The sequence below is a fragment of the Sipha flava genome, unplaced genomic scaffold (genome assembly GCF_003268045.1).
Source record: "Sipha flava isolate LNK unplaced genomic scaffold, YSA_version1 330_pilon_pilon, whole genome shotgun sequence".
In the NCBI taxonomy this organism is placed as follows: Eukaryota; Metazoa; Arthropoda; class Insecta; order Hemiptera; family Aphididae; genus Sipha; species Sipha flava.
This window is the reverse complement of record NW_020273020.1, coordinates 427,609-453,925: the sequence shown is the minus strand read 5'-3', so window position 1 is coordinate 453,925 and position 26,317 is coordinate 427,609. Positions and strand designations below refer to the sequence as shown.

Here is a 26,317-nt window from a genome sequence, read left to right as displayed (position 1 = left end):
TTGACAAACGATTTGAAGAATTACTATGGATGAGTATCATTACGAATTTCATTTAGCAAGCTTCAGAATTTCTTAAAGTTTGTAATTCATGGTTCAAAAGTGTAATATTTATCAACTGTTGATAATTCAGAAGAGTTATTGTTAAATGGTCTAACTTTTTTTGCATAAAAATTTCTTCAATTCTTTTCTGAAGATTTTTGGTGATTAGTTTTATAAAATTATAAAATATACATATAAAATTCGCTATGATATTACATTAGATCGATATCAGAGATAATATATATTATATATTATAAGACATTCGTTTAATTTTGATGAAAATAATCTTTAAACGTTAAAATTGTTTTCATATGTGAAAAAAAAAAATTAAAAATAAATAAATATGAAGATAACCCACAATAATACGCTTTAGATTATGGAGTCGGAAAAAGCAGTCTCCTTTTTATTCTATCCTTTGAATTACGTCCATTACAGAAAGCGATAAAGCATCAACAGAAAGATGTTTCGTGTATTTTACTAATGAAATATTAGCGTTCTATCCTTTTACTGCAGTGACGCCAAAAATGGGGCTTATATTATATAATATAATATTAGGGTCGAAAGATAACGATTAATATATGTCTTTAATGATGCGACAGAGATAATATGCACAGCACGTTTTCGTACATAAGTATTTACAGCAGTCTATTTGCTTATGCTGTAGCCCTTATTTTCAGACTAAATTTGAAAACGCTATGTTTATATGTATATAGATGAGTTTAATCTAATATCCGATTAATGATAACAGCTTAGGCCCCATATTATATGAATAAAATGTCATCAAATTATTAGGACGAGACATAAAAATGTGAAAAAAAATTCGTTCAAAAATGTATTTGGAATTAAAATGAAACATTTAGAAAATTAATTTAAATCTATGATTATTTATTTTATGTTAGTTTTTACTAAGATTATTACTTCAAAATATTACGTTTGTTAACAATATGTCGGTTTAGGATCCCATTATCCTTTTGTAAAAATAAAAGATTCAGAAATTCTAATCATCAAAAATGTTATAATGATAATATTCGTAGTTCTCTGTAAATAATAATTCTGCTCGAGGATGATGTGTAATTAGAAAAAAAAAACATAAATGAATAATGTTATTTAAAGATAAAAAAAGAAAAAAATATACTGTGATTTGATTAGAGTTGAAATGAAAATATCGGCTTTGAGAAAAAACATCTGAAACTGTTTATAAATATTTGCTAATTCGAAAATTATAATTGGATTTATTGCAATAATCTTTCTCCTACTATAAGTAATTTTATTATTTATAAAAATTATATGTGACTTATCAAGGTGACTGTGTTGTGTGTAATACAAGTAAAAAATGCTACTGTTCCTTAAACATGTGAGTGTGAATTGTACTCATTAAGAACTATCACCATTTAAATGAAATTTAAGAAATTTGTAGGTCAAACACATTAACGGAAACTTGTGTTTAAACATTTAGACCATATCGTAAATCGAAATCGTTTTGAATTAAGTTTTTATGTAAAATAATATTATTATTATTATTTTTAATTTTCCATAGAATTTGTGTTATGTGTAATATAAATTGTTCAGTGGTCACGTAATGGTTAAGGTGGTTAATCAGTGACGTTGCGAATGGTGCAAATATAACTACATAATATTATGATTTCAAGCTTGCACCGCCTACAACAGTCAAAGCAAACGGTTTAAACGTGTTAATATAACATTTATTTTTATGTCGCGATTTGCAATTGTAGAAAAAACGCATTATTTTCTTTTTTGCAAAGACATAATATTATTTTTATTACTATATTATATGACATTATCTTTATGTTGTATAATTGATCAGGAAATATTTATTATTTAATTATAACTGTTGTAAAACGTGGATTTTACCATTTTAATGATCAAACAAAATAGAAAATAATAAATATGTAATATTTTGTTATTGAAAAATATGGATTTTCTTTCGAATGATTAAAATACAAAACAATATATGTTATTTTATTTATTTATATAGTAAAAACTATATTCAGCATTTTCGAAATATCTTAAGTTTCGCTTTTTCAACGTGATCGCCCTGTGTAAATCTTGTAAACCATATTCATAATGTACTTCAAGACAACCCAGGGCCGCTCTTAGGGAGGGGAGGCTTGCGGAGCCCATGCCCAGGGCCTCGCGCATTGTAGGGGCCTCGCACTTGAATGTTAAACTTTTTTCGGAATTATGAATTGCAGAAAAAGATATATGATATAATGTAAAATCATTTATATCATTTTTCAATATGTAATAACTTTTATTGCTCATCGACCGACAACATTATCTCATTATATTATCTTATGATTATTATTTATTATTTATGAACGACCGTGGTGGTTTTTATCTTATTGACACGTGCCATTCAATGGTCACACGAATACCCATATCACTGATGTAGGGGAAGAGCGGGGTGTTTCGTCAAAATTTCTAAAAATATCAAGTATAATGAGTGGTACGATTGCTGTATCTCGCGCGTCTGCTTGACGAATACCGGATAATCACTAGTAAAGTTCTTTCGTTTACGTATAAACGGGCTAGTAGTTATTATATTATTAAAACCATTGTATTTATTTTTTTTATTAAATTTGAATTATTTAAATTGAGTGGTCGTGACCGTGATAAAAACAGAACGTTTTTGAGTGGATCTGAAAAGAGAAAAAGACAGGCTGTTAAAGAAAAAAATGAACTATCACAACGTGGCTCTTTAAATAAATTTTTTAAAATAGAAACATCTAATGACAGTGAATATTTAGATAAAAATTTTATAAGTGAAAATAGTCACTCTCATGAAAATAATAGTTCAGCTAATATTATAATTCCAAAAAATAAATCAACCGTTTTTGAAAGTAATAAATATAGTAATAGTATTTTTGGTGACAGTAACCAATCCAAAAATAATGGAACTGGTGAAGAAAATGCCGAAGTGGAATCTAGTAATGAACACAATATTGAAATTAATAACACTGTACAACTCGACGATGATATAGGTAAGTGGCCTGATATTATGTCTGATTCCGTAAGAATATTTTTAGTAAAACGTGGCCCTTCAAATTATTTAAAAAATTTTGATTTCCCATTAAATGAAAACGGAAGGAAATTTAATCCAATTTATTACCAAAGAACAATGTCAAATAACGAAAAAATTCTTATATATTGGCTTGTATATTCAAAATCAAAAGACAAATTGTTTTGTTTTTACTGTCGATTATTTCCATCAACTTTGTCTACTTGTTCCAATTCAAATTTGGTCACTGAAAGTTTTTCAGATTGGAAACATGTAGGAAATCGATTAAAAGAGCACAAAATATCTCATTATCACATTGTTGCATAAAACAAATGGTTAAATTTACGAAAGGGCCTTGAATGCAATACAACTATTGATGCAAATTTTCAAAAAAATATTAATTCCGAAAAAGAACGTTGGCGTGATGTTTTAAAAAGAATTATTTCCTGTATTCAATTTTTAGCGGAAAACAATGGTAAATTTTTGGGTCTTATTCAAATGATTGCGAAATTTGATCCTATTATGGCCGAACATTTAAGGAAAATAAGTTTCAATGAAATTCATGATCATTACTTAGGACCTAATATGCAAAATTAATTAATAAGTATTATGGCGAAAGAGATAAGAAAAGAAATAATTGATCGTGTGAAGAAAAATAAATACTATAGTATTCAATTAGTTTGCACTCCAGATAAGTCATAAAGAACAACTAACATTAATATTACGTATTTTTGAGGTATTATATAATAATTAATCCAGTATTCGCGAATATTTTATACGTTTTATTCATGTAACTAGTACAACTGGAATTAGTTTAATTAATGAATTAAAATCACAACAGAACTTGGCCTTGATTTAAAAGATTGTCGAGGCCAAGCGTATGATAATGGGGCAAATATGATAGGACAGTATAAGGGAGTACAATCTCGAATAATTTCGGAAAATCAAAAAGCCTTTTTTGTACCATGTACATTTCACAGCTTAAACTTGCTACTTGGAGATATAACATCATCCAAAAGCGAGGAAAATTAATTTTGTTTAAATTTATATATTTGTATTTCAATATTCTACTTTTTTTTATATATATATATATAAACATCAATAATAAAGTTAACGTCTAATATTATAATAATTTATATAAGTAAATAATAAAATGTATTATTTACTTTTTGCTATCGTAAAATTAAAAAATTATAATTATAATAAAATATTTTATTTATAATTAAGTATTTAAGTAAAGGGTGAGAACTAGGAGGGCCTCGCAAATCCTAAGAGCGGCCCTGAGACAACCAACGAAATATCTTTAATCGCATATTAAACGGCCATTTTTAATAAGATTTGGCATGAATCCTTGTATGAATTAAATGTAATTTAAACGTGTTCCTGAATTATTTTTTTAATTAGTACAAAATTTATTCCGAAAAAAGAGGATATCTTGATCGGAACAGGGTTAAATAAATTAAAATTATGAGATGACAAAAAAATGACGAAAGTAATGACATTTTATTAGAAAGTCGATTCTTGTATTGCAGTTGTCGTGGGATCGTAGACAGGTACTTACGGTCATCACGTTTATGTGTGTGTATGTGTGTGTGTATACTTACTGAGCACGTCGAATTGAGGCATCCACGGCACGAACATGACATTGTCAGACGGGACTTCCGGCCAAGGTGTATCGTCTTCCCATTTCCACAACACTTTGTAGCCCTTTAGCTGACTGAACGCCCGAAACATGGCCAGAGATCGTTCCATCGGCATTGACGCACCTTTAATTATGGAACCCATCGAAAAGTAAATAACGCCTCGCTCGGCGCTCGTAACAAACCGTTCCAAATCCTGTACAAGATGCGTGTCAAATACATATGATATTAGGTATGTATAGTATGGTGCAAAAAATACTGAGTAAGATATATAAGTCATATAATCGCATTATTATATCTGAATTTCTGAGAAGTGTTTACATTTAATATCAAGTTTTGTTTAAAAAACTATGAGGGGATAGTTTTTTTTTAATTTTTCAATAATTTTCCGAATAATGAGAAAAACGGAGAAAAAATTACAAAAAACTTAAAATTTCAATACAGATTTAAAATCTTACCTCTATTATTATTTTGTCAAGCACTAATTATTTTTTCGAAGTCTGAATACACAATTTCGAACAGAAATTAATTGAATTAAATAAATTACAGAATGATTGCTCCAACTATTTCAATCATGAAAAATTTCTGGGAGAATATTTTATTGGGTTATAGATGGTATAATTTTCAGAATATATTATTTATTTTAACTTTTTTTCGAAAATGTGGATAAAATCATTTTAGTTTGACAAAAAGTCTTGATAATTTAATACTAAGTTTCTAATACTATTTAATAATGAATAAAAAAATAAAATATAGAATTTAATTTTTTTTTGGAATTTAAACAAAAATTAAATGTCGATAAAACATTAAAAATCATAAAAAAGAACGTAACTTTTCGTTGTCAACAATTCCTAAATTATTAAATTTTTATCTAATTATTTTATTCTAACTTAAGGTTTTAAAATTAAATACATCTAAATACAGTTAAAAACAAAATAATTGGAAGGTTACAAGAATAATTTAGAAGCGTCACAAAATTAAATTTTGACGAAATCGAATATTTCAATGATATTTTATTAAAATACATTAGTTATTTTACTAAAGATATTTTTTAGTTGTGTAATATTTTCATGAATTCTATGTTGTTTATAGATACTTGAAATTTTAAATTTTTCCATGTTTTTGTTGCGATAGTTAGAGTATTAAAAGTTCAACCAACGTTATTAAAAAATTTAGTTTTTCTACTGTATCAATCTTATTTAGAAATATAGACTGATCTTCCAGACTTCTTTCATTCAGTATCGTTTTTTTTTTTTTTTAGAGCAATAGCACATTAGGTTCAAGTTTAATAGACTAATATAGCCAATATTCCTGTATCTCACCCAACCATGGTGTTTCACCTGGCCAGGAGTCTCATCATTCCATAACGTTGTCGTTTTATATATTTTTATATTTTTATTATATATTTCATACCAATAGTAAATAATTATTTGCAAGGGTTTAAATTTTTATTTTAAGAAAATATCTTAGGAATGGACGGTTTTTTAAAAAATGAATTAGTTTTTATCATATTTTCAACGAGTTCTTATGCATTACAAAAAATTTGAATTAAGTTTTGAATAGCTATTAGGTAATTTAATGTAGAGGGTTAGTTATAAATTATAACAGTGATGATTATTTTACTAGGTTTTAAAATTAAATATAATAATTATATCATTAATATGCTTGCTTGCCTTTTACGGATATTGTTATGGTTTTAAAATGGCAATAGAACTAAAAAGAGTGAACCCCAATCCGTTGGCACTGAGTTTTAATCTCCGTATATTTACCGTTATATATCGTGGTAACCGTTAAAACAAGACAGATGTCGTTCTTATCGAAAATACTATGACTATCTATAATTTTATTTTTTTGAGCGGGTGTGTTTAAGAAAATGTATTCGCTTTCGTATAATTTGGATGAACTGGAAAACAGTGTTAGTTATTGATAAAACGACATGAACCTCGATATCGGTTTTTTGCCGTGTACAGAGTAATGAATTTCGGGTGACGTTTTTTTTGCCTTTCTCAGTCAAAATGTATCGCAGTCAAAGATCATTCCATCCAAAAAAATGTATTGTTGAAATAGATGACTCCGGTAACGGCGGGATATTCTTTTAAAAGAGAAAGAGCAGAAAAGTGAAAGACATTTTTTTAAAACTAGCACTAAACGAAATTCTATTAACTAATAAAAAACAATGTGCGAAAAACAATGAGAAACTGAGAAAAATGAGGTATATCTATATAAAATACAAACGGTAGGCATAGATGATATAAAAAAAATAAGATGGTCCAAGATAAAATGTTCCGACAGTGAGCGTAACCGATGGAAGTGAGAGGAGGTAAACGTCGCAAGTAAGCAATTAAAACTATAAAATAAAAACTGGGGTTTGATGTTAAAAAAAAAAAAAAAATAAACAAAATTGCGTTTGAAAGCAAACTTGTGTAAAAGAAACGTAAAGGATCGCCACTTGAGTCTGAAGATTTATAAGAAAACATAATAAAACTGTTAGAATGACGATGATGACAACAACTACTTGTGCAATAATCACGCGATTTACCAACGGTATATAATAATAAATTGCTAATATTTATTTTAGAGCTTTAATTTTTTTCAATTTTTCTCCCCGTTCATATAATGGTCGACGTGTTAAAAACAAGACGAATGAAATGCGCTTTATAATAATCTCCATCACCCGGTGTAATGGTTATTTGTCGTTCTCAGGATTCGGGCAAACAACTTGATGGACACTTGTTTTTCCATTAGTCTGGAGTAGCAGTGAATATTAAGTAGGTATATATAGAGAACTTCGTGCTCAGTTGCCGTGTCGTGGCGTGATTAGCCGTGTGACGTGTAATATTTGCTTCGTTTTGCCGTTGTTACACCGTATATTAACTATTGTTCTATATTATGGTGATCCTTCGGGTAAAAGAAAGAAAATCATGCGTGCCGTTGGCCGAAAACAATAGCGCCGTCAGTTAGGTCGGGCTGTAAATATTGAATGATATCCGGGAAGACTGTGAACGGAAACCCATAACGGTATTTGTTTATCTAAAATGAATTACGTGACTGGCGTTTTAGATTGTTCGATACAATTATTCACTACTGCAGTTATACAAGCGTTAGTGGTGATTACCACAAAAATAAATATTGCCTTTTTGAAAAAAATTATAAGTTATTGTAAATTGAGAAAAAAATCAAAAAAAAAACAATCGATTAGTATTAGATCAGATTTAGATTGAACAAATACAGTTTTTTATACTGTCCAAACGTTTTTGCCATCGTATGCCTTACAACGATAATGAAAAAACGAACAACGGAAATAGGACTAGTGGAATTAGATCAAGAAATCATAATTTCCCTCCTCTCTATCCATCACTTTTGCTAGCCTACTAACAACGAAAGGTATTTCAGTATAACAAGGTCTATTGCGTTTCTAATAGTTTCTAAATTAATGATATCATAAACACCTATTATAATATATTTTGTGATTTTCATCGAGTTCAATTCCAGAGCTCGCGGTTCCAAGTCCAACCGACATAAATTTATTATCAAACATTTGTAGCTGTACTTGTATAGGTTGTGTATGCAAGTATTATAACTAAAAAATTGAAGAACAGTTATAATATTCATACTATTAACATTTAAACAATCGTAATTTATAGAAATATAGTTATTATACGGGTTATTGACGGATGAGAACACGATAGTAATAATTGGTAAATAAAATAAATTACAAATGGCTAATTAAAATCATGTATAGATTAGATAAATTATTTCATTAGGTATTATTGTGTACGTGAATAATAATATTTGATGTTTGTAATCATATTAAAGGATTTGAATTTCGATTATTCGAATAATTACCAATACTAAATAATGTGTGCAATTCGACGTATTTGGATTATTTATAACTAATACGTACGTATCATTAAAAGTAACACTTGGCTTGATATAACTAATAACAGACATAAAAAAGAATGATACAACAGATACGTCTTGTAATAAAATTATTCAATTTGAGAATGAACTACAATATTTATGGTGGTTAAAATTAGTGTTGTTCTGAACTATTTCTATTATATAATATGTAATTATTGTTATATTATTTTTTAATTGAATATAATTACTGTTGAAAGTATTATGTTTAACATTAATTGATTCGAAAAATAGTGGTAAAATGTAATAAGGGTAACGCGAATAATAATTCAAGAAATAATTCGTATATTTTAGCGTGGTAAAAAGTTATATATCATGTAATATACATGTTCACTATAATTAATTGAAATGTATTTAATATATTGTATAAATACGATTTAAAACTGATAAAAAAACTAGTAATTATACTACAACTAAAATATTAAATTATTATTTTTATATTTGAACTATACATTTTTTTTGGGGGGAAAAAATACTACTGAATGAACAGGAAAAGAACATCAAAAAATTGCGTTTTAATTTGAAATACATTCAGAGTTCTTACTTAAATCTACAAATATTCATATCTATTTCAAAATCACACAACCATCACTACTAACTTAAATAAAAATTTCAAATTTTAAGAATAATTTTTTTTTCTAGATCATAACAAATTATTACTAAAATCAAATGTACTATTATTATCATCGTTTATTTTTATATTATTACTAGGAAATAATTATTGCACAGATTTTCTTTGAATCCATCAGGAAATTGAAAATTGCTTTTCTAAGGAATTCTCTTTGATAAAGACGTAAACCCTACGGTTAACCTAATTATTATCTGACTATATTTATTTAATTTGTTAACCTTTAATATTGTATTGAATTACATATAAAGTAATATAATAAATTACTTGATGTGCTCTTCAATAGTAAACATTTTTTTACAATCAATATATGCAGTGTGATTGTTGAATTTATCATAAGTTTTTAATAATACATATTATAAAAAAAAAAAACGATATTAAAGACACCGATTAGTAACTAATTAATATGACGCGCAATCCTGGAACTTTGAATAAATCGACATTGAATGAATTATAATTTTGCATTGAACCATATTTGGAGTTCAGACTTCGGAGACGAATGTGTTTTATTCGGATTTGGCCGAAAGTGTTTTACATCAAAATAATAATAATAGGTAATAATATACCAAAGAACAATATACATTAAAGGGCAGTTTAGAAAGCTGATGTATTTTGCGTATCAACAGATAGGTAATCAATTGCGTGGAACATAAAATGTTATCTCCCCTAAACAGCCGTGTTAAAATTACTGACTGCCTTGATGCCTGAATCTTGCCTCATATTTTGAAATCAGCCGAGAGAACTCGGTGTGTTATGATGGGCGCGATACGACTGCGCGTGCTTATTATCGGTGGTATCTTTTTAAACTTACGATTGCGCGCGCTACGTTATTTTCAATTTCATGCAACGTTGCCAAATTTAAATACGGTAAATATTAGAACTGATCCAATATCACAATATTATTTTCTATACTCGATAGTGCCAATATCGAATGAAATTATGAATTATCTATATTACAAATTCCTATACAGGCGTGAATACACTATAATCACGCATATGATGTCGGTTTATGATTTCAATTGTATCAATCAGTGTTCATAATTTTTTTAGTTTAATGTTTTATATAGATTTTTTAAAATGGAAAATTAAATGCACCACATGAGTTCGGAAAAAGGGAGAGACTTGTTAGTAGTGAAAGGACACAAATTAATGATTAAGCGGGCAGACGGATATGTCAGATGGAGGTGCTGTAAAAAATTGTGCCTCGAAACGAAGCGAATCAGTTGTACGGACAACCTTTTATACGTAAATATTCGAATGATCGATTGTAACTCTAATGTTATAAATCGATACTAAATAAATAACTTAATTATTGTGTTCAATATAAATATACGAGTAATATACTTATTATAATTTATTAATCTGATAATGTTGGAACTGTTTGCAAAATAATATTGTTTCAATATACAGAACTTCTAAAGGGAATGATCTATCTGATATATATTTGTAATATTTGTATGGATACATTTTATAGAATTTAAAATTAAAAATACAATTTTTAATTTAGAGAAAAACAAGAAAATAACAAGATTAAAATGTAACAGTTCCTGACAAATGGGATGATACACGTCTTGTTTCGTTATTATCTGGTCAACGAGACATTAAGCTGAAAAACAAGACGTTTTGTAATTGGTCATTCTATAGTAGTAGTAAACTCTAATTTATCTGACTAAATGTTGGAAGACCGATTTTTTTTTTCTATCTATTGAATACCCCTAACAGCGATTTGGTAACCCATGGATTTTATAATACCTATACAATACGATATTAGTTTTCGACGTCACATGCATGAATAAAGTTTATTTATAAATTACATTCAAGCCTATCTGAACTAAGCGGAACTGACATTTAAAAGTTATTCAAAAAAAAAAAAGTGTATGAGAAAACAAGTAGTATATGGCAAACGTACTGTCTCGTGCAGGTATGAGAAACTATTATATGCACACGTTTTTTAAAATCTGAGTGGAACGAGTGACACATGTGAGGTACTTTTTTACACTTAATGTGTAGTACGAACTACTATTTTTTGGAACAAAAAGGAGCGTGCAAGTTTTATACTGCTTCATTTATATGTTTGAAGTAGAGTACTGTACTTTTTGGGACTTCGAATAGGTGTAACTTTAGAAGTTTCTAGTGGCTTTTCAGTAAATGTCCGAGAGTTTCCGAAATGAAAAAGGAGCCATATGTAATCTGTGTCCATTTTTACGAAATATGTTTCACACCTTTTTTTGGTTTTAACTTGTAAATTAATTATTAGATCATTATTAGATCAAAAATGATTAACTACTAGTTCAAATATTTATACGGATATGCACACGTTTGTTTACGAGTATTTATCTAGGGAACCATGTCGATTTAGTCATCACTAGTCTAAAAATTGTATCGATATTAATGTCGTTTTATATGATGTCCTTTACTTCTGATAGAGGTTTTGGACTTTTGTAAGTGCATCCTCCGACTTCAATGATACCCGGAGGCAATGGCCGTGCAAATCCAAACGCAAAATGCGTGTTCATGATGACGGCATTTATCATACTCATGGCTTCAGATACTGTTCCATTCATGTCTCCCAGATATTTGTTGACAATTTCTTGAGCCTATAAATCAAGCAAGTAATATTTAAAAGTGGATATTACTATAGGATAATTTCGATGGAGTGACTCCAGTAGAAAATGTTTGAAAATACAGAAAATGTGTTGATTAAAGTTATTTTAACAGAAAAAATATTGATTCAAATTGGAACGATCGCAATCCGATTAATATCGTATAAACTTTACACAGCTTTGTTATTCTGCTTTTTTCATAAAGTTCCTTCGTTCACATGGACTGTTTATTTCTTTCGATGTATGGACCACAAATAAACCATTCCATTCATCATTCCAAGTCTGACATAAAAGTATAAAATTAAAGCATGGAAGTGGAGTCTTGTGGTGGCCGATGCGTGGAGGGTAGTAGGAAAATTATCAGAACGAAAAACATTATGTGATCCACTTACTTTAGGCTCATACTTGTATTTGTAGTAAATTTTCAACGTCATCAAAATCACGGTGTTTATCAAACGTTCCTTAACTGTCATTCGACTGGTGAACGGCAATAAGTTTAACGGCACGTATGAAGGTGTCGCCACGTCACCTACCATACCACTGTACCATGGGTAGAGACTGGTCGAAGTTATGCCGATGATTGGAGCTCCGAATTGATTAGCAACTAGCGCGAAACAACCGGTGTTGAAAACCTGACCTCGCGGCATAACAAAAAAAAAAAAAACCATTCAAATGAAAATAAATTACAACAGAAAATTATCATTTACAAGGATCGAGGAAGTAAGGTACTGGATAATACGACATTTTCGAGACGGTTAAAGTGCGGAATACGTTTAGTTAACCTGAGGTCGAGAATTTCAATTATTTATATTAAAACTTTTAATATTACTAAAATTATTTGTGTTCTTCGTGTTTAAGTTCTACAAAAAAACAGTTATGATTTCAAATTTTTTTCCACATTTTTCCATAATGTTATTGAGTAATATTTTTGTGGATGATTATGTAAAGAGTATGTTTACTACAAAGAGAATTCAAACTACAATGAATAGTCGTACGCGTACATTCATACGAGAATTCAAATTTAATTCTAAACAGGTACGCATTCTATGCACAATCATTTTTCTTATAAAATATGAAAATTCCATTAAATACTGTAAAAGGTGTTAAAAAATGTTTAAATATACTGATTTTTTTTTTCTTTTTGTAATCACATTATTTTTTTTCACAATACCTACAAACACTAGTGTTTAAAAATATTTTGTAATTGTATTTTGATTTTTTTGGGGTATACACAGACAATATTCTATCCATTTTTTTGGTCGTAAACATCCTTACTCTAATTTGTACATTAATATATTAATGAAAATTACAAATCATTGATGTACGACGATTAATCGTAAGATTATTTTACACTTTGGTATTATAGTATAATATTATGTGTTAATTTTTACGATTCGGTAAATATGCCGGAATAACGTCTAAAACATAAAATCAATTTGATATTTGTACAACGAATAGTTGAATTAAATTTGAGCACCAAAATTTAAGTATATAATATTAAGAATGAACGCCTTATTGATAATCGTGCCTATCACGGATATCGTCGTCGTGTTATTGTATAATGTTCCAATGCGCAGTATAGAATTGGAAAACTTGGATTTTGAAGACATATTAAATGGGGCGTAGCCCGTTTCATACCGAAAGCACACCGAAAAAATGAATTTATAAACGCGCTGCATCATCACCGTAACTTATCTTATCTAGTATAAAATAGGTACCTACTTATAACTTATAAAAATAATAGACAACAAAGATTATTTTTGATCGTGGTCGGTGCGTATACGAGACGTCGACGTGTAAACATAACACGCATTTTACTAAAATGGATGTATTTTTTAAAAACTAAAAGAGACCAAGATATGGTAATGTTTAATAATTATAAATATTATTTTGGTTCAAATAATGTAAATATATGTGCAATTCGTTGGCGTTGTGTAAAACGTTCGTGTTCTGCTACGTTATATACTTTTGGTTATTTTCAAAAAAAATTGGAAAACAAAGATAATCACCTCCTTGTGGTGTTTTTTGGATAACGCTAAATGATACTCAAATATTAAAATATTATAATCATTGCCAACTTAATTTTAAAATGGTCTTAACTACTCTGGATGAAACGGGAATCGTATAAAAATAAAATTTGGGCGAAACAGGTACCTGGGCGTAACGAGCAGGGTCATTTTTGGACGAAACGGGTCCCGCCCATTAAATGTGAACCCGTTAAATTATAACAAAACATTATTCGTTAGTCGTTAAATAACTAAAATGTATACTTCTATTCTTAATACTCTTTATACCCTGAGTTATATATTTTAATGTCCGTTTACGATGTGGATAAAAAAAAAAAAAATGACACAGATATGTTTTCAATGAAAATGGCGATTTGGTATGATTTTTGGTGCGTGATAATCAGTCTTATCCCTTTGATCTTGGATGATTGATTTTTTTTTTTTGATTTTTTTTATGTACTGTGGTTAAAACAACTATGTTATTTTCTAAATAATTTCTTTTTATCAGGTTAAACGATCTCAAGTTACGTCGAAGTTATTCTCCACTGTCAACCAGAAATGTTATCTTGTAAATAGGTAGACTTGCCATTCATCCCGATTTTAAAGGCATATTTCGGTGTCCTTTTATAGAAGCTCAGAGAAAATAACATTTAATATTGTACTATATAATTATAAAACATAAAATAATATTGTACATCATATAGTTATATTATAGTTTTCTAATCATTATATATAATATGATATTATATATAGTGCTAGGATTTCGATGCACTTTGCATTTTTTTCTGAAGCTTTCTGTACGATGCTCGTTTTGTTGCAAATATGTTTTAAGTATTTTGAAATAAGAATAAGAAATTTTATTTTAAATTTTTTTGCATTTTTTGAAGATTTTTGATTTTAAGGTTATTTTTCTTATTTTTTAGGGCATTTTAAGGGTTTTTAAATCATTTTTGGCGTTTTTGAATATAAAATTAAATGTTATAGATTATAGATTTTTTCTACCGGTGGATTAGCATTGTTATGTAAGGTATGCAATGATAAAGTTGCTGCTGAAAAACGTTTTTACCATATAACAACATATATCAAGAGACATATATAACATATATCATATATATGTTTATATAAATGGAATAAAACAAAGAGAAAAAATTGAAGAAGAAAAAAAAATATGTTATGAAGTTTTATTGCCGATACATCAGGTCACACAAATAGGTCAGAATACTTTTTAGATTTAACTAATGACTTTCTTTAATGTAATATTCCGTTAAGTAAGCTCAATAATTTTAAGTTACGTTCATTTTTGGAAAATATTTTAAATGGACAAGAAGGTGCACAAAATGAATTTCTGGATGATCTAACAGCGAGTGATTTTACGTACTTTAAATACTCACCTGTAACTTCTGTAGATTTAGAAAGGAGCTTTTCTATCCACAAAAACTTATAAGCGGAGGGGATTGCTATTTGAAAATCTGAACGCTCTCGTGATTCATTATAACAATAAAAAATAATATTTTATTTATTAATATATAAAGTAAAATAAAATATTTATGTACATGTAATGTAATTTTTTTAAATTTTAAGCTATTTTAAATAAATTTTAACGACAATTTTTAATGCATTTTATGAGCTTTTTCAGTCATTTTTGCATTATTTTAACGTCATTTTTAACGATTTTTAAGAACGTAAAAAATTCCAATCCTAATTATATATAATAATAATGTATTTTTGTATCAGTGAAAAAATATTTAAATTACAAAATTATATACTTATTTTTTTTTCCATATGAATGTTACATAAAAAAAAAAGTCATTCAATATGATGTTCCGGTTTAGGGATTTCAAAATCTGGTATCCCTATAACTATGGGTTAGTAGTGGAGGAAGTTATAGGAAAACGGAGTAAGAGGTTCGTGTTTTCTTTATCCGTACACGATGTATATAACATGGAGGGCCGTTTTATTTTCCAATTTTTTCATACAATTTACACTCATGAACTGTCGGGTGTAAGTACCCGTAATATTATCATTGGAGCCTGATAGTCGATGAGTCTAATATTGGTCGTTGGACCAAACCTAAGCCCGGAATCGTTTTTATTTTTCGTTTTATCATCATCTGTACGTAAATATATATTGCCTTATGCGTTTTATCAACTTAAGGCTTATATTTGTTTTAACATAAAAATATATATTTATTAATAATATTATCTATTAAACTAGTTATTAAAAATGTATTTTATAGGTTGTATTATTTATTTATGTACTAAATTGCTTTGTTATATTACTTTATTATGTATTACCATTGATTTTATAATACACATATATAGTATGTATATAATAAAATCAATGGTATTACTATCAATAAATGCACATGTTTGAAAGTAGGTAATTCAATGTACATACGTATATAGTTCATATCGAAAAAATATTGATTATTTTCATAATAATAAATGGTAATAGAACTAAAAAATATGACTAATGAATCTATTTAGAAAAAAACATTTGATCCCTATTAAATACTTAACCGTAGTTCGTTACTTTCGCGTAACACTTACTTTTTGATTGAACTTCATATATTTTTAAAATACTTCTTTTTCTATGCATTGCTCAGTTTTAACAGACAGTTTATATTTCAAAGAAAACGTTTATTTTAATTAAACTCAACTAAACAGTTTGTTTTGATGCTAAAGCATTAACTTAAGATTAATACCAAGTATAAAACCAAGCCCAAATCACATCTAAATTCTGTTTTTGAGATATATAGAATAATACATTTATAACATAGTCTTATAGTTTCTAATATAACATGATGTATATGTGATACTAAAATAATTATTTTTTAAAAATATGTGACCAGTAAAAGGGTCTGACCAAGTATACTGTTGATATATATTCGTGGTTCGAGAATCCTTAGTCCGTGAAAATGTAAAAAGAAAAAAAATTGTAGTTAGTGTGTATATCGTAGAAAGAAAGATATATATATATATATATTATTTTTTTATATGTATGTTACGGTTACAGTAATAGTACGAATACCGGTGAGATCTAGGATTTACCGGTAAATCCTAGGTTTTACCGACTGCGATTGGTAAAATCTAGGATATGCATTATTGTTTGACCAAACCCTGAATGATTTTAGCAGTTCGGACTTTTACAATGGAGTTTTGGTAAATCTTAGGATATTTATTTATCATTGATTTCACAAACAATGTTTGTAAAAGTCCGAAATTATATATTTTTTCTGATTCTGTGATAATGCTTACCTGTATTTATTCTTGTGCATTATACGTATATAGTGCATCAAAATATCATATGGGATTCGTGTTGATATCAACATTGTTCAACATAATAACAATTAGTATTGATTACATAGTTATACATCATGATTGCTGGACTGTATAAATCAATACAACACTAGGAATTGTTATCGGTTTGCCTTTTATTATTTAAATCAGTCGAAGATGTGTCATTGCGCGTGGGGGGAATGTTTGTAGATAGCATGTAGGTAATCGCGGAGATATATTGTAGGCACACTATTTTAACATGTAATTATGACAAAAATGTATATGTTGATTTATCCTAATATGTATATATAGAGAAAGAGAGAGAAAAGTGATTGCGTTGAAACCGATGCTCTTGAGATATTACAATGTAAAACGCACCTTGCCGTGCCTAACTTTGGGTACACTCTATAATGTGTTACCATGCGTTCGCAAACTGTATCCTAGCGTTTACCAAACTTTTTCGATTCTTGGCACTCATTTTGAAGTGAGTATATCTCATGACACTATTGATAAAATTGATGATATTTTTTTTCTAGATAAAAATAAATAAAACTAGAAAAAAATTATAATGGATTGAACTAGATAACAGTCGGTGGTGGTGGATGATCCTGTAAGACACTGTGATGTAAACTTTGGTAATCGCCGTTGTACTTTGTACTGTATACAACGAAGTGTAATATTATTATTATTTGATATGTACGGATTTTTTTATTTTTGAGCTGAAATGACACTCGTTGTATTAATGTAAACCAGCTAACATATGCATGCAAACGGAGGAAAACATACGCATCGATTGTTGCGTAGATTTGTTGTAAAAAATGTTTCCCAACTCGACGATAGTATATTCGTTTTGTAGATAAATAATGTAGACCAGCGCATCTTAAATCATATACCGTAAATGTATTACGATACATTTCAATATTTGTGTCCAAAAATTAAATAGTTAAAAAGAATGATTACATGTTATTTTAACAAAATTTATATTAAAAAATATTCTAAACCTCGGATCTCATAGGCCATGAGATGGAATTACACAATTTTACATTAAATTATAGAGGTGACAATACAAAAAAGTTTAAGAAACACTGCCATAGACCACAATACGTATATATCATTGTCCGATTGTGCCGTTTTCATTTTAAGCCATTGAAAATGTACACACCATTTAACCTAACTGGCGCGCCAGTTCCCTCAGTTGCTGTAGTAGGAAACAAATACGCGTATATATTTAATAACAACTCGTAATTATAACGATAATGTATGTTATACATGTTTAATGAAATGCTTTTGTCAACCTAATTTATGTATGCACAGGGTTAACTATAGAGTTTTTTTTTTAAATTTTTTACTGTAAATGTATGAAACTATTAATTTTTAATCATACCGATCAGAAAACATCGATACGTAATGTATGTGACTCTTTCAAACGTAATATCTGATAGGTTTATCGGTTTAAAAACAACGCTTCCTCCGTATCGATTTGTTGTATTGATGACATTGGTTTTTAATTTTTAATCACGGAAACGTATATTTTTAATTTAAAATCATAAGTAGAATAATTTTCTAAAAATTTGGATTTTATAAAATCTTAATCATGAGTCAAACGCGACACTGTGGGTGATATTATTAGTGAAACAATCGCACAATTTTTTTTTTTTTTTGTAGTTTATTATTGTAGTTTAATGTAATATATTTATATTCGCATAGTTATTGTATCATTATTTTGACTAAGGTTATAAAGTATTTATACGTTGTAAGAAATTACCTAGAAAAAATATGTTAATACTTAATTTAAATTTTATCAAGCTGATGTAGAGTTTTGAATAAAAATATATAATACAAAATAATTTAATTAAAACTTACAAACTCTCAGCTTTGACAGATTTCTGTTTTTTTTTTATGAATCCATCTCAAATTGATTTAATTGCACATAATATAAATTGTTAAGTTTCAGGATACTGAAAAAGGAATTACGAACCTCAATTTCATTTTCAGTGGAAAATAAAGATAGTCAATTTAGATTTAGTTACAAAAGCTTGCATATCTAAAATTACATTTTTTCGGATAAGTATAAATTATTTGATAAATTTCATCTTATTTTAAATTTCTACGTAGTGATTTTAAAATGATTATTTTTCTGAATATTTTAACGATTCTACTGATTTATATTATAAGCTTCAAGATTTAATTTCTAATTTTTTATTTACGAAGAAATATTTTCATTTATTGTGATTGTTTTTATTTTTTTATTATTTCTTATGAAAGTTAAAAAAAATATATTATGTATTAAAAATCATGAAACTTATGAAATTATGAATATGATAAATTGTCTTAACTTTTTATTTAACCATTCCTGTATATTTAAAATAATAATAAATGCAGTTTATGGCCATGTGAATTAATGAAAAAAATATAATTCATCTATCTTTATTAACACATTGTGATATATGAAATATTTTAATTAGTTCTCGTAAGGGTTAGCACTTCTTGCATAGACAGGACCGTGCCTAGGGAGCACGAGAGGGGCGTATGCGCCATAACCACTGGAGCGTCAAAAGCTTTTTCATAATCTAAGTAATATTACTGAAAGTAATGCATAACATTTAACACGTTTAACATCATGGTTTCGACGCGTAGTTAACATTATCCTGATAAGCGGTGTTGCTAGTTTTTTTTATTGGTATTTATTTCTTCCCCGATATGAAAACGTCATCGATAACAAATTAACAAAATATACCATTTATTCGTTATTATTATTGTTAGTTAATATAATTAATATAATGAAAATAATAACATAAACGAGTATCGAATTGAACGAGTTGTACGATTTAATTTAGAACTTATTTAATAGATGACATCTATGAGTAGTCATATTGGCGCGCCAAACCGTTCCAATAATTATAGGAGGAATAACATTTACTTACACATACATTAAACTCATTATCAAGATATTTGTTGCTAATATCGGCAAAAAAAAATATAAGGTGTCTCTATCCTTAGTGTATGATGTAAATTTTTATTATCTAAATTGTATTGATATGAGATATTATTTTTAAAATCAGTTTGTACGTTTAAAATATTATTAAAATTGTATTAAAATTTATTTGTGTATGTGTAATCCTTTTAAAACTTAATTCAATTTTGAATTTTGGTATTTAATATTTTTTAGTCTGTATTAATATCAAAATATATATGAGTACCTATTACGGGTTTTTTTTTTTATAAACGTGTTTAGCAAAATTTTAAATAGTGGTAGTCTTTTTAATTTTTTTCTTAAAAGTTTATTCTTTGTATGTTATTTTAAAATTTCTATTTGTATTACATTTATAAAATATATTATAATTACATTTAAGTTTATGTGTATATATATCAGCATTTTCAAAAGAAGGGGATTTTTTTGTTTTTAAGTTTTTAGTTCTATTATTTATATTTATATTTGATTAAATTATTATTCCTTTTTTAGTATAATGTAGTGATGGGAATAATTGAATGATTATAAGTGTGAAAGTGAAATGCATTTTCAATCAAAATATTTATACGCATTAAACCAATGAGTGCGACGATTACCGATACCGGAAATTATACTAATGATTAAAAATAAAATTAATAATATAATACTGATAGACAGTCGACTTAAACATTCAATTTTTTCAAATAATTCAATTAATTTGCTTTTGATAAATATGTCTGGTAGTATTATATGGATTATTAAAATCATTCAATGATTTTGATAATTGATTGATTTGATTATTTTATTCAATTATTCCCATCACTGGTATAATGCATGTAATCATAAACTATTCGCTAAATAAATAAATAATTATTTTTTAAAGTGATTTTTGTATTACTCGAATTATTGTTTAGAATTTTAGTGAATTTGTTAGATATAATGTTTTAATGTTTCATACTACAATGTTTAACATCATTATTTGATGAGTTAAGTTTTATTTTTTCTTTAGTTTGTTTATACAATTTTTTAATAATAATAAAATTAAAATTACTTTTATAATATATTACCTAAGTAATTATGTATTTATTTCTATATATAAACTATTTGTTTATTTATTTATATTTTATTTAGCTATTCCTTAGTAATAACTATATTTTTTTATTTATAAAACATGGATTTATTTTTTCTAGAATATGTATATGGTATTAATTATTAAAAGGACATAAGGTATTAAGTATTAACGTTAAAGCCTAACTAAATAAGAATACTCTCAAATTTTGTAGGTAAGGTAAGGTTTTTGATGAAATAATAATTTATATTGTACTTTTATAGATTTAATGTATATTATGAGCTAAACTGTATTTTAATTCATAAAAAACAACTATATAACTTAAACAATAATAGTTATAAATAAAAAAAATTAACTCGGGATAAGTATTTTTTAATAAGTTAAATCAATAATTCGTAATTCGCAAAATTAAATATTTTATGAAATCCAATGAAAAAATGAAAATATCATAAAATATATGAATTTTAATATATCTTACTCGTAATGTTTCATTATACTTGCAAATTAAGTTCTGTGTTGCATGTGAATATTATTACTTAGTTTGCTTTCACAAAGATATAAAACATACTTTACACTTTTTTGCTTTTAATCTCGTCGTAATTTTAATATTTTCTCATACTATTACTATTTTATTTTTTAATTTTTGTCTGTATATTTAAAATATCATTTTAATGGTGGTCAACTACTGATTTTAAAAAAAAAATCAACTGTTTATGTTTTATTATGTTTCCGTCTTGGTCTAAAACACCGCTTTTTAATTCCAATTATCCAACCAGGTGGAGGATCTCCTTCCTCGAGTTTTCGTTTAAAAAGAACCTTCACACCCGTAAACTAGCTTCTTTAATATTATAGATTCTGTGTGAATCAAGGAATTTAATGTTTATACAATGCTATTTTTAACTTCTTATGCAAACAACTTTTAGATGGTAAATTTACCCAAAAAGTTTCATGTAGAAACTTTTTTGATTAGAAAGTGAACACAGATGATAGTATTTTTTAAAAGATTATTTTTTGATGTTCGTAGTATCTTTTCTTATTTGTCAAGGAGAAAAAGTACTGATGTATAATTATATAGGTTGCATACTAATTGTGTCCCCCAAAAAGGTATATTTTTTAGGTAGTAAATTCAACAAGTAACTTGCGTCCCGTCTTGGGGACGCAACTCGGCCATATTATTCTTCTTATCTGCTATAATAGTCATGATCGAGATGCGTCCATAAATATTATGTGTTACAATAATCATGGATGTGTACTCGTAAATTGTATTTATGGGATAATATCTGTGACTATTGATAAATTAATATTATTAGCTATTATAGAGTTTCAGTGTGATAATATTAATTACGTACTATGACAATGTTCGGTTGTCGCCAAACAATTTCCAAGGCGTGTTTATAAAACTTAATGCTTTGAAAAACTTAAAATGTAATTAATTACTTGTAATACTTATTTTACGCTATGTTTATGATTTATTTGTGTTGGGACGCAACTTGGTTGTCTCAAAAGGTACTATTGGACGCAAATAGGCTATGATCTTTTTTGAACCTTTTTTGGTGGGACGCAAATTACCTACTGAAAATAATCTCGGACGCAAGTAGTATGCAACAATTATACATATATATATAATGTGTTATTTAAATTCAAATTGCTATTAGATATGTGCATAATTTCACTTGGAAAATCTTTTGTATATTTCGATGGAATTAATAACTGTTTATTAATTAACTAGAGCTTAAACATTTTATGTATGTGGTTATTCTTCATATCAAGAAATAACTGAAAAAAAATTTGGCTGGGTCAAATTTAATTTTTATTCAGTGAGAAATATCAATAAATCTACTTTTTAGGAATTTCGAAGTTTAATTAATTAATTTTTTAATTTTAACTGTGTTTTTATAAATTCTAAATTTAAATGAAACTAGTACTTACTGAATATAGTATTTCAAGACTTTTGTACTACCATTTTACGAAGATAAAATACTCCGAGTACTTTTACATACATAACACCAACCTCTTCTCGGTGATTGTTTTCAAATGCGAGAAAAGCTTTTATATGGATACATATTAAATGCTAAATAATGTACACTTCAGTCCAGTATCCAACAGGGTCTTGTATTGTATGAAACTTCTATATTACGTTAATATTAATTATCTAATCTGTGTGCAGTGGACATTGGTTGTATGATAAGTGTATATGAATTATGTTTTCAGTTACGCACAATTATTTTAAATATCTCACACCCATTCACTAATTTTTGTAATGTGTTCAAAAATAATTTTTACTATTATTAAGAATCCCAAATTTTTAGCTTAAATATTTAGAAATATTCAAGTATTAAATTCATGTTTTAATTCGTAAAAAAATTGTATATTATGTATAACAGTGTGGAAATTTAACTTTACCTATTATTGATATTAATCTATTATTTTTATGGAGTATTACTGCAGTAAAAATTAAATACATTGTATAGGAAGAGGAGCCGTTATATACATGATAGAAAGATCAAATTATAGTCACACTGAATTTTTTTTTTGTAAAACAATTAACTTGAAATGAAAATGAAATTTTGTATTGTCCTTTCAAAGATATACCGTATTTATGTAAATATTAAGTTATGAAGTTAGGCAGTAAAACTTAATAATTCCATGAAAACAAGAACTATCTGTAATTTAACATTATTATTATGTATATAATTACAATTCATATTTAATATTATATATATTTATAATACATAAATAAGATATGTAATTAATAAAATAAAATAATATAATTTATAACTAGCACAGTTTAATACGTGTTACTAAGACTTAAGTTGAAGTATCATAGAACACGTTTAATTATTACTCTCATTTTAAGTTAGGAAACTGTGTAAATATAAACTCGTTTGCTCCGACACCATTGTCGACACTGCCGGTAACGTAGGTGTTCTGTTTTGTCATGATAATATTTCCAACCCCTTCTGTCACCAAAGAGAAGTCGTATACAAACTAGAGATGTTTATGCATGAACCTCATTTGTTTGTGATGACTTTTACACACACTTTCACAGGGATGGAAGTGGATGGATAAATATGTTTCTTTTCCTTTAATTCGACAAGAAATATTATATGAGAGTATACATCGTGTTATTATCACTGACGACGAGTGTGTGCCCGTGTTCATGTAGTGGTTTTTGAGTGTTGTACTCAAACGACATTGTTATTATTACGATATCAACACTTATACATACGTGAAAAAAAAAACATACACACATGCGCATGTTATAAAATAAAAAATTATATTACGTTTCGAATAGCACCGTAAATATGAATTTATCATGCTAATAATGTGGAAGTATTTTGATGGTAGTTCAGTTTTGTGAAATTTTTGTTTGATGATTAAATTCATGAAAAACAACTTCAAATTGATTGAAAAATAATCTAATAAAAATGAATGATATATTTTTGGTATTATATTAATCACCGATATTTATTTTTATACATTTTTGTGCTCGAATACAATTTAAAAAATGTTTGGAAATTTATAGTACTCTCGTAGTTATATATCAATCAAATGATATTTCTTAATGTTAATATTGGTAATATAAAGAAAAACATGGGAATGTATAAGTTTAATATATTTCGTTAAAAGTGTTGAATTTTCAGTGTTTTCGTATCTCAACATATTATATTCTTGTAGCTTATTCCAATGTCTGGAATAATGTCTTGGTAAAAATATTACCAAGGTAAAAATTAATGAAAATATATTTTTTTGAATATGACTCAGATACTTTTGTAATTTTACCCAGATACTTCTTATCAATAAAATATATGTAGTTCATAGGTGATTTGGTAAGATTTTTTGTATTTCGAACAATTGTTTATATTGACATCTACAAATGAGTCTCAAGAATTTTTTTTGAAAAGTATTGTAACAAGACAATATTTCTTTCTGTTTCATTTCGTGTTTATGTAGGTGTGGTCATGCGTGTTTCGTGGACACAGTTTTAATTTAAATTTATCGGTTTTTTTTTACACGCCATACATTTATGATATTATTATTATTATCGTCATTTATACTATTGTGTTTACGTGCGTCCAAAATCAATATGTTTTATGCATACCACATGTTCACTCAGTAATTTTATGTTTACCTTAATTTTATTGAATAGTAGCAATATTTTCTTTCCATAATCAATTTAATTTTTTTCAGGTTATTTTTATCATATTATTAAATATCTAAATAACCTTTTTTTTAAAAAAAGAAAACATCTATTTCGTGAGTAATTTCTTCCCCACAGTTTTATTTGGAAAAGTTTTAGAATTATTTATTCTTGATTAGTATTAATTCAAATCTAATGTAATTACCTACATAAAATTATAATTATATATTATGGAAACTAACGTCATAACTTTTAATACCTACTTTCTACTTTTTTCTTGAATATTAACATCACCCTTAAGACTTTTTATCAAAAATTAATAACACATTATAATAAATAAATAATAAATAATATTTTTGTTGATTTTCCTTGTTCGTTAGCAAAACTTTTTAGTTGCCGCGAAAAGCTTACTTTTACCTCAAAATATTTACTGGGAATGTATCATAATCCTACATTCTTACTGCATAGTGAATTGATTAAAATTTATGATGAACCTTTTAAACGTATAATAGTGTACTACAAAATAATAACTATAACGATAGTATATAAAGATGCGTACCTATATGACATTTCAATTTTTCTTGGGATCATAACAAGTACGATATACTTGAGTTAATGATAAAATTCTTACGCATTGGTATTATTTATTTATTTATTTTTGGCGATTGGCAATTTTATATTCGAATTAAGGATGTTATTTTAATTATAAATTATTCTCAAAATTTTACTTGAACTCTATTTTAAACTACTGTTTTATTTATGGTACAAACAATATAATTTCAAGCAACAACTAGAGCAGTAATTTGTTTCCATAAGTATGTGTATTGAAATCTTGTAATAAAAATAAAAATAAAAACACGGCTTATATTGAAAGATGTCTCTATTAAATAAATAATGGTACTTATTTTTCTAAACATTTTGCTAAAAGTATTTTTTGTAAAATATTTTAAAATATAAATAATTTTAGTGTTATTTGGAAAATAATTTTTTGATTAAATCCATAACGATATACAGTTCATGCAATAA

General features: G+C 27.1%; 2 protein-coding genes across 10 annotated transcripts in view; one reads left to right on the top strand and one right to left on the bottom strand.

Moving 5' to 3' along the window:
* The window catches only part of LOC112687089 (gamma-aminobutyric acid type B receptor subunit 2), a 466,487-nt gene that overhangs the window by 27,330 nt on the left and 412,840 nt on the right, over positions 1-26,317 (top strand). The gene's annotated exons all lie outside the window — the stretch shown is intronic.
* LOC112687091 (UDP-glucuronosyltransferase 2B9-like) overlaps positions 1-26,317 on the bottom strand; it is a 48,002-nt gene that overhangs the window by 11,133 nt on the left and 10,552 nt on the right. For all 7 annotated transcript variants that reach the window (XM_025559640.1, XM_025559638.1, XM_025559639.1 and 4 more), the window contains 3 exons: positions 12,240-12,479; positions 11,662-11,841; positions 4,663-4,894 (listed from right to left, as the gene is read on the bottom strand). In XM_025559640.1, the coding sequence (XP_025415425.1) occupies positions 4,663-4,894; positions 11,662-11,841; positions 12,240-12,479 (652 nt within the window). The remainder of the gene's footprint in view (positions 1-4,662; positions 4,895-11,661; positions 11,842-12,239; positions 12,480-26,317) is intronic.